The sequence below is a fragment of the Nematolebias whitei genome, chromosome 1 (genome assembly GCF_014905685.2).
Source record: "Nematolebias whitei isolate Nwh7 chromosome 1, NemWhi1, whole genome shotgun sequence".
Classification (NCBI taxonomy): Eukaryota; Metazoa; Chordata; class Actinopteri; order Cyprinodontiformes; family Rivulidae; genus Nematolebias; species Nematolebias whitei.
This window is the reverse complement of record NC_056498.1, coordinates 17808394-17825260: the sequence shown is the minus strand read 5'-3', so window position 1 is coordinate 17825260 and position 16867 is coordinate 17808394. Positions and strand designations below refer to the sequence as shown.

Here is a 16867-nt window from a genome sequence, read left to right as displayed (position 1 = left end):
AGATAGACAGACAGACAGACAGACAGACAGACAGACAGACAGACAGACAGACAGATAGATAGATAGATAGATAGATAGATAGATAGATAGATAGATAGATAGATAGATAGATAGATAGATAGATAGATAGATAGATAGATAGATAGATAAGCATTTTAAACCCTTTTCACTCTTGCAATGTTCCTAACAATTTTCTAAACTCTAAACGTTCTAAAAGAGCTCAGCATGTCGTGATCTCCACTCTCTGCCACCTGCGGCTCTCTGCCACGCCCACTTCCCCACTTCTCTGCTGCAATCACACTCATGCTCATCACTCCCAATGTCCCTCCTTCTGTGTAAACAAACAATTTAAATTTAAATACTGTAATAATTTAAATAAGCAACCCATGCTGCATGAGCAGCTTTATTTTAAATAATCAAGCGCGACCGGAACCGAGACTTTAGTCCCCCTCGGCGAACGGCCAGGCCACCGGGAAATATCCTGATGCTCCGAATGGACAGTTCGCCCCCAACCATCGGCAGCAGGTGCTAAATCGTTTAAAATAATTTATTTTAAATTATTTTGGACCTGTAATTGTGCTTTTATTTTTTTGTATTTTTTTGTGGGCTGTGCTTGTCTGATGCCTCATGCCTGAAGACGTCTGCTCTGCCTTCAGACCACCAATTCCAGCTAAGACCCTCAGATAAGTTTTGTTTTTCCTGCCTCTGTGTGAATGACCCACACCTGTACTTTTGAACACGAACTCAGACCCCAGACTCTGAGTTGAGCTCTCCGAACCAAGCTCCACATTCTAAGAGTGTTTGTCGGACATTCGCTCCCATCATGTGATCCGTCCATTCAAACCTCCGTTCCCTCTGACGTCATCGCAGCCTCGGATTCTACACTGGTGATCGAGTTCTACAGATTGACAGCTGACTTTCTCCTGATAAAACTTTAAATAAATATTTTTGTTAACAAAAGTGAACAAAAAAGCCCCACTACAACCCATTTTCTTCATGAGATGATCTTTGTTTAAAACTAAAAACCAGGCCCTTGAGGAATTCTAGGTCTTTGTTTAAAATCTGTAACCAGTTGGTAACAGGAGTACAACACATTTTACGCCTGTCAACAAACTATTATACAGCAATCTATAGCAATGGCCAAGACAAGAAAAGACCTTGCATAAAATTTGACCTTGTTTTATGACCTTGACCTTGGAGTTCAGGTGACGAAAAGTGTAAGCAACACTCCATCTAGTGATGCATATATGTATGAAGTTTTGTTACATTATCTTGAGTGGATCAAAAGTTTTGTGTGGGACAAGAGAAAGTTTACAGACGTACGGTGACTATACCATAAAATGTCACGTATAAAAAAAATATGTAAACATGGTCCAGTGCATCTGCCTTCTTTTTGTTTTTCTCACCCTTTCTCCATCTTTTGTGCGCAGTAACTCAATTAAAAAAAAGTCACAAACACATAAGATTACATTTAAAACTATGTCACATAAATGTAAGTCACGTCGTCTATAACCAAACTGTAGAGACCATTAAAAAATTTTTTTTTGGATTTATCTATTTGAAGAGAACATTTGAAAACAAATTAACCGTTGACAGTGAAACGTGTTGTCATGTCTGAGCAAAGCGTTGCATCGAGACACGTCAACGATTTATTTCACTTAAATTCCTTAAAGAATGCCCCCCACCCGATTCTTTTGTTCTTCACCCACTTTGTTTTAATCTTTCATCTCTTCTTCCTCTTAAACCGGCTTTCAGCGAAAACCAAAGTTTAGCTAATTTGGACCAAAGATGAAAGAGCGAGTGGAGATGAAAGAGACGAGGTTCTGTTTACTCTCTCATAACATCAGACACAATACCAACCTGTCTGTAATTTTCTGTTTTGATTTCTTTACACAAACTTCGCCTGTGAACAAAATTTACTGCCACAGACGTCCAGCCTGTATCTGGCTCAGAACGAGGGATATTTCTGATACGCTTTCCCTCGCTGCTAAAACACAAAGTGGGTAAAATGTTTTTACTTATGTTTGTTTTTGTGAGTGAGTTAGCAAAATATCTCATGAAACATTGGAAAAACATATTAAAGCTCTCAGAAAGAAAACATCGGATGTGCATCTAAAACTGATTAAAATTTAGAGTCACTCCCATTCAAGATGGCTGCCACAAATAATCAAAATTAGCCAGCACAAAAATAGCCGTAACTCAGTCGATTTTACTGATAATGAGCTCAAATTTAATGTGGTAGTAGCTGAGAGTTACAAAATATGCTCAGAGGATGACATTTAGGGATATTGCACGAGCTAAAATGGCTAACAGGAGCAAAACACGTGCTAAAAAAAGATAAATGGTAACTAAAAGCCAAAAATAGCAGAATACAAGTGATAGCTAAAAGGAACAGAACCTAAAATAAGCAAAAGGCTTATTAAAGCTAAAAGATGCATTATTCTAAATGTCAAAACAGAAGTCAAATTTTTGATACATTTTGCTTTTAACTAAATGTAGCAAAAAAAATTCTAAAAAGACAGAATGTGGCTCCTCAGACTGAAGAAGCCCTTTGGATGAAGGATGAAACGTCTCAGCAAAACAAAAAAAAAACATCCAGATGACCTGACTGAACATTGTTGGATGTCTAAAAAGCTAAAATTAGCAGAATACTAGCTAAAATTAAAATGAGCAAAACACTTGAGCTAATAAAAGCTACAAGAAGAAAAAAATAGCTAAGGCTAAAAGAAGCATATTTTAACTAAAAGCCAAATGTAGCTAAAACTTAGCTAAAAGCCAAATGTAGCAAAAGGCTATCTAAATGCTAAAAGTAGCAAAGTGCTAGCTAAAAGCTAAAAGGACCAAAACATTAAAGAAGCTAAAGTTAAAAAAAGAAAAAAAACTTGCTAAAGCTAAAAGAGTCATAATTCTAACAGTCAAATGTAGCTAAATACCACCTAAAAGCTAAACGTAACAAAATGGTAGTGAAAAGCTAAATTTAACAAAGGAAGAAAAAAAAAGACCCACAATCTGTAGAAGAATTTAAAGAGTTGGTGTAAATAATTTATTTGAAGGACTTGAAGAGATCTGTGTCTTTCTATGCAAACATTTTTTGTAAACAAAAAAAAAAAAAAAAAAAGAGAAAAAAATTATTTTGCAATGTATAAAAGAGACAAAAACAAAAAGTCATAGCACCCACTTCCTCAATGAGCAGAATGTTTTGGTACACGTACAGCACAAAAGAGCACAAAGAATGCTGAAAAATAAAACTGAAAATGGTATGAATACTAAATCAATTTGTTTAAAAAAAATAAAGTACAACATTTGAAGCATAAAAAATAACCTAAAGTTTATTTTTACAGTTTTTCTGACTGAATACACCTGCACATAAAGCGCAGCTTCCTAATCCATTAGCAGCTGTAAACAAACTGTTTAGTCTTTGTTGGCTTCCGATAAAAAGCTGTGTCTTTTACGCATTTTGCCAAGGCATTAGGTCCAAGCTGGACAGGAAGTAGGGAAGGAAGACTTTGGGAAAAAAACAGGAAATGATGCATTAGCTGAAGAATGCTTCTTCTGACATGTCTACAGCTGCCAACTGAAGAAAATCACACACAGCAGATCCAACAAAAGGTTGGTGAAAACAGGAAGCACTACGGAAGAAACACATCCAGGTCGGGACAACAAAGCACCGCTGAAACTCGTTGCTCCTCCATAAATACAAGTAAAAATATTAATATTCACCCACTTAAAGACAGACAAGACATTCACATATACACTAAAACATGTGGTGGTTATGATACACTGACAAATAAAGGGGATTGGAGTATCAAGGTTTGAATTTGGAACCTTTTAACAGAGCATGAGCCCCTTCTTCTTTGCTCTGGTCATGGACCGACTAACAGAAGAGGTCTGGCAGGAATTCCCGTGGACTATGATGTTTGCAGATGACATTGTGATATGTGGTGAGGACAGGGAACAGGTGGAAGAGAAGTTGGAGAAGTGGAGGCATGCACTTGAAAGAAGAGGAATGAAAGTCAGCCGTAGTAAAACAGAGTACGTGTGTGAATGAGAGGGAGGAACAGTGAGGCTACAAGGAGCAGAGGTCACAAAGGTGCAGGACTTCAAGTACTTGGGGTCCACTGTCCAGGAAAATGGGGAATGTGGTAAAGAGGTGAAGAAGAGAGTCCAGACAGGATGGAGTGGATGGAGAAAAGTTTCAGGAGTGATTTGTGACAAAAGGGTGTCAGTAAAGGTCAAAGCAAAAGTTTACAAGACAGTGGTACGACCAGCTATGTTGTATGGTCTGGAGACAGAGACATGGACTAAAAGACAGGAGAAAGAACTGGAAGTGTCAGAAATGAAGATGTTGAGGTTCTCCTTAGGAGTGACAAGGATGGATCAGATTAGAAATGAGATTATCAGAGGTACAGCACAGGTTGAACAACTGGGAGATAAAGTTAGGGAGGCCAGACTGAGATGGTTTAGACATGTCCAGAGGAGGGACAGTGCGTATACTGGTAGGAGGATGTTAGAAATGCAGCCGCCAGGAAAAAGACCAAGAGGAGATATATGGATGCAGTTAGAGACATGGAGGTAGTTGGAGTGAGATGGAGGAGGATGACTCGCTGTGGAGACCCTGAAGAGGGAAAAGCTGAAAGAAGAAGATATGATGCAGTTTATTTTACATTTTAATTATACATATCTATATAATGTATACTTATATAATAATATAAGCTTAGAAAATGTCAGCACAACAACAAGCTGTTGTTATAGTCACTGTAAAATGTGCGCTGAGCTGAACTAGATGAACATGTTGCATTACCACCACCTACTGGTAAAGTTAGCAGCAAGTTACAGTCAAGTGTCAATTTAAAAAACAAACATCATCTTATCAAGACATTAGTCACAGAAACGGGTCAAAATTTGCACATTTTGAAGACAATTCAGAAATGTGAAAATCACTGCAGAGTCAACGGCTTCAGGCTGTGTTTGACTTACAAGATAAATAAACTCCAGATGATCATTTTCAGAGCTCAAATTTAATTCACCACACCAGAAAAAGTCCAAGTAGAATCTGTTCCTTTAAGCTTTGCAAAAGGCCTCTTCGGGAAACCAATGAGGAGCTTGAAGACATAAAGGGACTGTTGGAGATTTATTTAAAATAGGGTGTTAGAAACATTATGAACAATGAATATCTTACCTAAAGTAGACAGCTCTTTTAATTGTCCTCAGTTTGGAGATAAAAATGTTATTTAGGACCATATCAAGCCAACAACTAGTCTGAGTGAGACTGACTCATTTAAATTGTGTCATCTTAAAACAAGCCGTTTATGCAAAATCCTGTTTCATGAACCTTTTCACAACTATAGTTGTGAACTGCATCATTATTCTGGCAGAAATATTGTGATATTTGATAGTCAAAGTGCTACAGGCAGCACAGGGAGAGTTACAACTGGATGCTGCTATTTACATGATCAAACAATGATCCATGTGGATGACCAGATAATGTGAAATATTGCATTCATAAAATAGCCATTGAATGAACTGCTGACATTTTTGAGAATGGAGTGGTTTTAAGTGACAGCAATCCCCTTTCATCTTGGCACCACTCAGACTAACCAATAGCTCATCGGTTTAATCAGAATTTAACTCTTTGTCCAAACGCACTGTCAAAGCACCACGTGGAACTGAATTCAGCAGATATTTATAATCATCTGCAAACACCTGAAACTGACTCTCAAGAGAGAACTTTCTGAGTTTGCGAGAAAATTAAAGTCTAACAGAGACACACAGCTCCTTGTATAATCTGGGGCATGAATATCGTATTTTTCGCACTACAAGTCGCGGTTTTTTGCATAATTTACACGCCATGCGACTTATATGCCGATGCGACATATTTATGGGTTTTTTCCCATATTTATAAACCAATTATTGGCCGAGATATGACCGTGTTCATTCATTCTGACTGAAAATATTGAGCACTACCATTTTCAGATGGCACTTGAGTTGTATGGCATGCCATTGTATCATGTAATAGGTAAACGTGGCTATTAATATCACAATTGGCTTGCCATAGCCTCCCACCATTGTCTGCCTGGAGCAACAGTCAAATCAGCTTCGTTTTGCTGCGCCACCCAGGCGACATGCAGCTGATTTGACCATTGAAGTGCATTTATTAAGTAAAAGTTCAACTGAGACACACCTTTACTATAATGTTGAGCAAACAAATAAATGATTTAGGTGGTTGTCTTGTTAAATTTCAAAGAAATGCACAACGAGTCGCCCTCTGCAAGTTCATGTTTCCGCATATCGGCTTTTGAAATGCAGCTGATTTGACCGTCAAAGTGCATTTATTAAGTAAAAGTTAGTCTGAGACACACCTTTGCTATAAAGTCGAGCAAACAAATAATTGTTTTCTGGTGTTTATCTTGTTAAATTCTTGTTAAAGTCCTCCCGTGCACGCTCCCGCAGCTGCCTTTAGGCAGCCAATTGATTTTTAAGGCACAACACCGGCCCACATTTCCGGGTTGTCAGCGGTGACGCATAATAGAGGCGACGTATATGGTGAAGCAACATATTTATGGATTTTTCCACTTTATTAGATATACTTGGACTGATGCGACTTATAGGGCGGCGCAACGTTTACGGCGGAAAATATGATAATCATGTTTTAGCATTAATATTTATTTAGAAAAACTAAAGCAGCAGAAGCAGCCTCTCTCACTGCGAGAGAAACTCAACAGGCTGCTCGCTCCCATGGCGATGCATCTCTCTCAGTCTCTCTCTCTCCTCCTCTCCCTCCCTTCCTCTCTCTCTCTCGGAGTTCTGTGTCACGCGCAAGATGCGCACATCTGTACGATGATGATGCTCCAAACACATTTAAATTTAATGCTAAGAAACATTTTAAAAACAAAAGTTCTGGGAGGTCAAGGCGTGGAGCAGGAGGAGGGGTGTGATGGTGTATCAGTTCTGCTATCTCCCCCGGCTGCAGTGCTCCTTGGTTTCTCTCTGCTGCTCACACCCGCCGTGCATCAGACAGCACGCCCCACCCTGCTTCTGCTCCATTGGCTGAAACTGTGGCTCTGGTTCTGTTTATTGGTCGAAAGCATCGTCAGTTGAATTCCTGTATCATTATTAGATTGGATATCATTAAAAACACAACAAAACAAGTTTTATTCCTCCTTTTTACAGATGACAGAAATCGTCCTGGCCACGCTCAAAATGACAGAAATCCGTTGCATCGACAGAGAACTTTAATCCGCTCAAAGAGCTATCTAGAACAGGTAAAACATTATCTGTTCATAACCATTCCATACAGCTCCACTTTAAAAGATCTGAACTATTGCTTTAAATGAATTACTTTGTACAGCTCTTTTTTTCCTACAATTTATTTATTTACTGCTGCATATTTTAGCTCTAAATAAAACTATTTTCTTTTTTTGTCAAGTTTGACTGCATTCTATAAAAAAATGTGCTGCTTTAAAAGAACAATACAGCCCTGGTTAACAGCAGTGAGGCTCCTCTTTCCTCCTCAGTGGGCTTGTTAACATCTATAAAGAATCACTCCTGAAATAAAACCTAAAACAGACCTAAACACAGTCCTGTCTCACCCTGCACTGAACTGCCGGGCAGGCCAGTAAATTCCTGCGGTTAGCCAAATTTAGCCTGCGGGCCTTCCTTTGTCCGGTTCTCCTCTGAGCAGAACAAAACAATGCAGCAAGAGAGAACTACATGCATTTTATTTAGGCCCTGTACACACGTAGCCTGGTGTTTGAAAAAACGAATATCCGCGCAAAAAAATATCGCCGTACATACATGTTCGGATAGAGAAAATGATCGTCTACATGAACCCGGTGATGTTCACCACAGAGCGTTGTAAAGAATATGCCCAACCCATAGGAGGCAGTGTAGTGCAAAGGTGAAACGTATATCAGCCAATCACAACCCTTCAAAGCAACCACAACTTCCTGTTAGTATTGAATCATGGCGCCTGGAGGTTCGTTTGTGTGGACAGACCGCGAGGTTGAACTACTATTAAATACCGTGTTGGAGTACAAAGTTAATAAAACTCAGGAAAATGTCGACTGGGAATCCTGTCAGAACAAGTATGTTGATATTTTAGCGCTTTTTTTAGAGCATTACCCAACGGAGTCCTCCGACGAGTTTCCCCATTCACATGCCGACATCACGCGCGGGAATTTAACAACAAAAATGAAAGCAGTCCGAGGTAAATATCGCCATGCTGTTGATACAGGACGCAGGAGTGGACACGGTCGAGTGGTTCTTCTGTACTTCGAACTGTGCGAACAAATCTGGGGTGGCTCTCCAGCTAGTACTACCATATCCTCCGGTAGTGAAACAGCTGACCTGGATCATTCTCGGACCCTACCCTCACCATCCACATCTTCTTCCTCCACTACCATGGATGTAGCAGACACAGGGTCTGATAATGAAAGCAGTGTGGGTCCTACTTCAAAGGAGAGGAGAGACCTGCTTGATGTACGTATATTTTTCTGTCCATTCCTCATAAATAAAAGTACTTTTGCTGTAAATGTTCATCTGTTGGATGTACTATAATTCACGGAACAGGTTTGTTGAATTGTGTTGCTATTAAAAATACAGTTAAGGCAATATGTGTGTTAAAAATTATGCAAGAGTTGAGGTGTGTAGTGGAGGCTGGAATGTGATGTTTTTTATATTTTACTGTGTACGGGTTGCTGATTTATTTTTATTATTATTGCAAAAAAGAAATGACACCATCATGCTCTTACTCATCTCATATTATGTTAGGCCTACATATTCATTAGTTTGATGGGGTGGTGGGTACAAAATACACTTTAAGACATATAGCAAACATTGGATACGCTGTTATTACATATTGTTATGTAGAAGTGATGTGAAAAGTACAACATCAACATGATCCAGGTTTACTTTTTTATGTTTAATTGTGATGATTTTCATTTCTCTTTTGAAGGCAAAACTAAAAGGACACAGACACGACCGTCTGAGGAGAAAGCTGCCTGCTGAGACCCAGTGGCTGAATGCTCTTGAGGAAGACCAGCGTGTGAAAAAGAGACTGGTGGAAATCATTGAGACATCAGAACAAAAAGCATCCGAAAACTATTCAAAAATGTCCAATACACTGGAAAGACTTACCACATCGATTGTTGATGGGTTTTCTCTTCTGAAACAGGTCATTCATGCACCTGCACAACCACCACACTACATGCCATATGAGCCAAGAGGTCCGATGTATTCGCACACAATGGCCCACCATTCTGTCCACCAAAACTCAGCAAATTACCCATACCCAAACAACTCCACTTCTGACAGAACACGTCAAAACACAAGACCAGGAAACACTATGAACACTGAAGCTGTGTTCCACACACCTGCTGAAGCCACTGACCAATTTTCATTCAGTCAGGCCCTTTTTAGTGACCAGTAGAGTACTGTTTTATACATCGAAACAAGTCTGGTACAGTTAAGTATATACAAGTTCCACTTTTGCACAAGGTTGCACACATGTCAGGTTGTTAATCACAGTGTTATTTACTCTGACAGTGTTTTTTTTTTCTGTTTGCTATCTTTTTATACATACTGTGAAAAGCTTAAAATGTAGCAATTGCACAATACTTTAACTATTTACATTTTTGTTACGTGAATCTTTATAAGAGTGGTGATCTAGTCCAGTCCTTGGGAGCTACTGCTACTTAGATGTATTTATTTCTCCAAAACACCACTATCAAATACATACTGATGATTGAAATCAGCTATTTCATACTGGTTTGTTGAAGAAAATGCAGCTGAAATGTACCTGTGGTAGCTCCCAAGTTATGGACTTGGGCATCACTGATTTAAAAGTGTACAGTAACTGTGCTGCTTTTCTCCCATGTTTAAAAAGCTTTATCTGTTGTAGATCTGTTATAATCTGATCTGTTCATAAATGAAACACAAAATAAGAACATGTTAAGTGTGTTCGTTTGAATAAATTGACAAACATTTTAAAAGCAAGTTTCTTTATGTGAATTTTTGTGAATATGACATTTATCAGTTACAAATACAGTCATGTTCATCAGAAAGTATTGGCAGCACTATTTAATACACTACAGGTCCAATTTTAAGAGAGAAAAGTAAAATCATTTAACTTAAAAGTCTGTCTAATGAGCTACAAACTATTATATAATGTATCTAAATCCTGGGTGGTAGCTTTTCATGCATTAATAGAATGAAATGCAATAACATTGCACAAAACAATTTAAAAATTCTCTAACATACATGGTGCTAACTATAACGTTTTTTTATGAAAAAACAACGCAGTCTGCTAAATAGTTCACAGGTTTTTGTGTTTATGGATCCAGACACTGAGTGAGGACTCTCCTGACCCGCTTTCCTTCTGCTGCCAAGCTGTCTCCTCTGACCACTGGCTGTGTGTCCGGTTGATTGTTCCTGTCATGTTGAATAGCTTCAGTTATTCTGTTTTCATCCACAGTGTCTTTTGATGCCTCACAAAAATTGTGCAACACAAAACATGCATATATAACAAATGGAAGATCATTCATATTGATGTCCATGGCTCTCCTCAGGGCTCCAAATCGGGCTTTTAGTCTTCCAAATGCACATTCAATCACCATTCTAGCTCGGCACAACGAAAGTCCAAAGTACTGCTCCTGAACATTGCTTCCTCCGTTAGCATATTCTTTCATCAGGTAAGGTAGAAGTGGGTATGCAGGGTCACCCAGTATGTAAATGGGTATAGCGTCTTCGTTCTCCACAATTTGTCTTGGACAGGGGGGAATCTTCATGTTTTTCAGATTTGTGTTTATTGTGGAGTTAGCAAAAACTCTGGCATCATGCACACTCCCTGGCCATTTCACAACTACATCAATAAAGCTGTACTTGTAATCACAGGTGGCTTGTATGTTAAGAGAAAACCTCCCCTTCCTATTTAGGTACTCTGTAGAATTAGCTGATGGCTGCTTTATCTCCACATGAGTCCCATCCACAGCTCCAAGGCACTGAGGGAGACCATAAGCCTGCTCAAATCCCTCAACAAGTGCACGCACAGCAGTCTCTGTTGTTGGCATTTTTATGTAAGATGGTCCCAAGTACACAGTTATAGCCTTACACACCTCTCTAATTATGTTTGAGACTACTTGTCTTGATAAGCCAAATGCATTGGCCGTTTTACGCAGTCTTCCCTCGTCAGCCAAATAATATAGCGTGCATGCAACTTTTTTGACCACACAGACTGGAGATCGCATTACAGTACTCTTCCCTTGAATGTAAGGAAGGAGTAACTCCGAGAGCGACAGTAATGACGACCGTGACATTCTGAAGTTCTCACGCCATTCCTGTGGGAGAACAATTTCCTTCTCAAAGTTTTCCCACCAGCCAGCAGTGCGTCCAGGTCTGATCCAAAACCGGCGACGGCGACGCTGAATGGCGGTATTGTGCCTCCGTATCGGTAGGGATAGTTGCTGTAAAAGAGCTGAACGCCAAACGCTTTTTCTCCTTTGTAATTCCATCTGTTGGAGCAGTTGTGCTTGTAAAAACAAGCAAGCAAAAATTGCCTGAACCAGCGTTACAATTAGTACTTCCCTAAACGCAGTCATTTTCCCTCCGAATGAATGGGCAAACAAAAACAATTGTCGCACATGTGACGTCAGCGCCGCGCTGCACCATCTGTCGCAGACATAATGCGCATATCTCCGGTTCCGAAAGTCCACACGCAAACCCGAAAGAGGAGATTTCTCAAATCTCCACTTTGGTCGGAGTTTTTGTTATTATTCGTTTATAGTTACATCAACCGGAGTTCACGTGTGGATGAAAGGCCACACCGCATGATAAACTATTCGGTTTTCCTGATATCCGGCTACGTGTGTACAGGGCCTTAAAGTCTGAACAATACTGCGAAGAATGCTTCAGCTAATAAAAAACAAACTTGATGTGATTTAGAGAGTGCAAACTACAGTGAAGAGTTTGAACGTTATTCTGGCCGATGACAAACAATGTAATGAAGACTTATCAGACACAATGACCCCTTTCATAAATCAAAAATCAGCCTCCGAGTCACAGATCACCATCTGATTTGAGTAGAAATGTTACACAAAAGCCCCATTTTCCCCAATCATCTCTCCGCGCCAACTCCACATTTCCTTTCTCTGCATTTACATCATATAATTAAATCCACTTTCCCCTGCCTGCTCCATGAGCTGAAAAGGCTATTTATTCAGAAGCTTGCATAAAAAAAAAATAATAATAACACAGTTCAGGGAAGCCTAGTGGTGAATAATTTCCTGACATGTTCAAGACGAGCCCAGAGAGTACATGAAAGTCCATGGTGCTGCTCCCATTTACAGTTTTACATTACCGTAACTCCTAAACCTTAATGAAATGAATAACCATGCACATGTAGAACCATGTAAAGTGGATGAATAACTGCTAAAAAGGAGGCCAGCATTATAGACTGGGCTGAAAAGTGAAGAGAACAAGAACAGAACATCTACCCACGAGGCCCCCTACTGGTGAGAAACAGAAAAGCATCTAAACACAGAACTTTGTTTTTAACCACTATGAAAAAGTCTAAAAAAAAAGGTAATTTGTCTTTTGTATCATATAGAGTGAGCAACAGAGTGATCAAATTAAAGCGTCAGTTAAACAAGAAAACTGTTGGGGTTTTTTCATTTACCATCATCAGTATAAAACAACTTGCTACAACATTTCTGAGCACAGAAAGTATTTTATGTACATAATCTAATCTCGAGAAAGTGAAAAAATATATATCTTTAACTTTCTTGTAAAAAATAAACCTGACATGTTCTTATATTGTTTTTATTTAAATAACCTGTACACAAACAAAAAACTCTAAGAGCCACATTTATTTTGTGAATACATTAGTCCCTCTCTATTTCGCTGTTTGACTCGTGGACTTGCTCTATCTCGGTTTGTTTAAGTACAAGTAAAAAATTAGTACAGGACACATGATTGTCAACTTTAATATCACGTGACTCGGACAATACGAGATACTGTATAGTCAAAAGTTAAAGAAATAATAAAATACTACTTCGGACAGGCCGCCATTTGTAGTTTTCTCTCAATACCACTGTATCCCCGCTCATAACGACCACATTTCCCAGAAGCCAACAGGGCCCCACCCAGAAGCCGCGTTGCCTTCTGCTGAAATATGCAGAGGGAAAGTTTTGATCTGATTGGAAAAAGCTTGGCGCTTATTACAGTGACTTCCATGCCCAGCGCATGCAGAGAAGCTGCATGGAACCCACCGAACTGGACCAGAACTGGACCTCCAGACCCATTGGTGAATCTTGAGAGCTGGTAACCCGCCCACGTGGACCTCTGAGCAGGGACGGATACACACCTGAAGCTACAGGGGTCTATCTGGAGCACACCGGCACTTTTTTCATGTCTTTCAACCGGCCGGTGAGGACCTCCGAGCGGGGATGCGCTGGTAAGTAAAACTTAGAAGCTACTGTACATAGAAGTATGTTGTTAAAATTAGTAGGTTTAAGAGTTTCAAAATTGATTGTGGGCTTTGTTGCTGCAGGTTACATCTGCAGAAACTGAACTGAGTCAGACTAGAACAGAGTCGGACTGGACCGAGAACCGCTCCTGTTCTGCAGAGCTGGTGAGTAAAATTTAGTAGCTACGTATGTATGTTGTTAAATGATGTAGGTTTAAGAGTTTAGAACATTGCAAGAGTGTGGGAAGAGTTTCTAAAGCCTTAAATATATATAAATACTAAAATAAATATAACGTCCCTACTTCACAGATTTTCACTTATTGCGGGGGGATGGGTGGTTTGAACCGAACACCCACAATAAATGGGGGATTACTGTACCAACAAGCCGCAGCTGAGCTACAGCTTCACTTAAAGGGATAGTTCAGAGCTTTTGAATCGAGGTTCTGTGGACAGAATACTGAAAATGAACATATTACGTTGTAGAAAGTTAAGTGGGGAACCTGTGATTAGGAGGTCGCCGGTTTGAATCCCCTGACCATTACAATAAAATTATGGTGGGAAAGGTGGAGCATCCACATCTGCCTCCACCTTCATTTGCCCCACTGTGGGCCCTTGAGCTAGGCCCTTAACCCCAACCCCATGTGTTCCCCCGTGTGTCCTTGATAGCAGCCCTCTGCTCTACACACGTGCTGTGGTAGCTGGGTGATCGGTGGTTGCATCAGGTAGGGCGTCCAACATTAAAACAATACTGCCATACCATTATGCGAGTTTGCCAGCTGTGGCGACCCCTGAGAAAGGGAGCAGCTAAAAGAAAGAAAAAGTTGTTGCTGATAGCTCTTTGAACTGCCTCAATCTGGAGAAACTTATGACTGGATTGACAAGCTCATGGCTAGTGTACTGTAATGTAGATAGGAGTTGTTTTAAGACGGCCAATCTAAAGAATTTCATGATGTTCACGTGAACGCTATTTGCTGCTGGTTGCAATTTTAAAAACAAAACTGAATTCTGTGTACATAACTGTGAAACTGATAGAAATGTAAAGGTTTATAAACTAACATTTACGTGAATCACTATAAAATTTTGAAGACTGGAGTTGTTTCAAGATGAAACAATCCACTTTGGACTTGGAACAAGTTGTCGGCTCGTCAATCCGAAGGCCGGCATGGTGGCGTTTTTGTTGTGTTTCTGTGATCCAGAGCTTCTCAAACAAGTATATCTGTAGTAGCTCTTTATTGCTACATGGTTGCAGTCAAAAATACATAAACCAACTTCAAATGTAGACTGTAATTGATAAGGTTTTTAGTGTTTGGCATTATTACCATAGTATTAAAAAAAAGAGCCAGCAAGGACAAAGAAAGTGCGCTAAAACTGAGTGCTTAAAAATAGTTTACAGCCAGAGAATAGTGTTGCAAATAAAAACCATTTCTGTGCTTTTCTTTAATGTATTTTTTGTGCTTCTTGTTTCAATAAGCATTTAAATCCCTTTTGTTATTTTCCTCTTATAAGCCTTCACTTTTTAAGGGTTGAGAGTAGGGCTGAGCGATATCTCGATATTTTAAAAATATCGAGATAATTTCATTTGCGATACAAGATGAGACTATATCGATATAAACAATATTGTGTTATACTTGAAAATTCGCCTGCTGTCTTCTCTTTCTCCCACGCAACCCCTCCTCTCCCTTTAGCCCAGCCCCTCACCCACTCCCTGATTGAGTTACAGGCAATACAAATAATTTTGAGCTCTTTCAAAGTATGTAGTAGGAATGTTGTATCACTCACCGACCAGTTTAGCTTCCCCGACATATTAGCATTAGCCAGGCGGAAATACGTGAAGCAGACATAGGTTGCATGTGCGAGGTCAGGTCAGTTTTCCACAATCGGAATAAAATGATCAGATTAAGTGTTTATAAGCACACCGGATTATGAATTGGCATAAACCACCCCTCTCGTTCGGATTATTCGAATCGAGTTGAATCCGCTCAAAATAATCCGAATGAGGTGTTTTCATGACGCATTTTGATTCCAAATGGCCGTTTAATCCGATTACTTATGTCCATGTAAACATAACTACTGTAAGACTTGAAAATCCATGTAGTTCTTTTTCTAACCGTCTGCGCAGCAAACTTCACGCAGCCCCTCCTGCTGCCTCACTGAACACAAACAGCCCCTCACGGCTGCTTCACACACACTTACTAACGTCGTGAAGGCATTGCAGCTGAGGATTATTATTTAATAGGGATGCACGATATTATCGGCATGGTATTGGTATCGGCTGATGTTAGCATTAAATTTCAATATCGGACATCGGCCATTCCATTAAAATAACTCGCTGATATAAAAGGTGCTGTTTTTGCCTGCAGCAGCAGCACAACATGATGAAGTTGCAGCACAAAGTGATGACGTTGCAGCGGCAGCGCATCACGATGACGTCACGTGCGCCTACCGATCTCACGGCGGAGAGGAAAATTCAAAATGTCAGCGGGATGGAAGTTGTACTTTTTGTTGGTGAGGATGTCGGATTCCAAAGATTTACTGACTACATTGAGCCTCGCTACATCGTCCGCAGTCAGATATTTTTCCGACATAACTAGGGATGGGGCCGATCCCAGCCAATCCGGTATTGGCCTCCAATACCAGCATAATTTACGTATCGGATTTTTCCGATCCAACCTGCTGAGATTTCCGATCCATGAGGCATGTTGGGTTCAAACTATGGAATGGATTTCCTGAACGGCGGCGTGTCTCATGAGCTCAGAGTAATAAGACCCGCCTCACATTCAGGAAATCTGTTTCATAGTTTGAAGCCAGCTACAACGTGAGGACAGAGTTAGCAGCGCTGTGGCTAACAGCTAACCAACTTTTCATCTAAACATGTCGCTGTGTAGAAATATTTTACACTAGAAACACAAAACAAGACAGCAACGTGCAGTGTCTGCAGAGCCATAGCACCACATTAAACTGCAGTAAAGTTAGTTTTACGTTGGACATTTGAGCTCCGGGGCTTCAGCGAGGCGCTGCTCTTGCTGAACCCACAACAGGTGACTTGATCCCGGCCAGCTGCGTCCAATCTGCCCCGCTAAATCTGCCCGTCTCTGAGGAGGGACAGACTGAGCGCGGCTGACCGAAATCAGGCTGCCTGCTTCGGACTGAACAAGAAGAAGACATCGCTGAAACCATGGAGCTCAAATGTTTACAGAGAAGTTGCTAAACTTCATCGTGATTCATGACCAACCACTATCAGTTGTAGAAAATTAAGGATTTCGCAGCTTGATACTTGCAGTCAAGATATAGTTTACCCTCCAGGAGATATTTATCAGTACAACAGTAGACAATCATAAAAAAACATGATTTGAAAATTACAAGAATATTATATATAAAAAAAAAAAAAAAAAAAAAAAAAAAAAAAAA

The 16867-nt window shown here is 40.0% G+C and overlaps 2 protein-coding genes across 2 annotated transcripts in view; one reads left to right on the top strand and one right to left on the bottom strand.

Annotated features, from left to right (window-relative positions):
* Window positions 1-16867, bottom strand: part of shroom4 (shroom family member 4) — a 190683-nt gene that overhangs the window by 72691 nt on the left and 101125 nt on the right. The gene's annotated exons all lie outside the window — the stretch shown is intronic.
* Window positions 7921-9989, top strand: LOC119408635. The gene is made up of 2 exons (XM_037675482.1): window positions 7921-8478; window positions 8954-9989. Exons 1-2 carry the CDS (start codon window positions 7963-7965, stop codon window positions 9425-9427), a joined length of 990 nt encoding a protein of 329 aa, XP_037531410.1. The 5' UTR covers window positions 7921-7962; the 3' UTR covers window positions 9428-9989.

What these genes read in the sequence shown, in the direction of transcription:
- LOC119408635 (XM_037675482.1), top strand. Translation starts at nt 7,963, where the DNA reads ATGGCGCCTGGAGGTTCGTTTGTGTGGACAGACCGCGAGGTTGAACTA. An exon ending in AGAGGAGAGACCTGCTTGAT is followed by an intron (nt 8,479 to 8,953) that starts GTACGTATATTT and finishes TCTCTTTTGAAG; the next exon opens with GCAAAACTAAAAGGACACAG.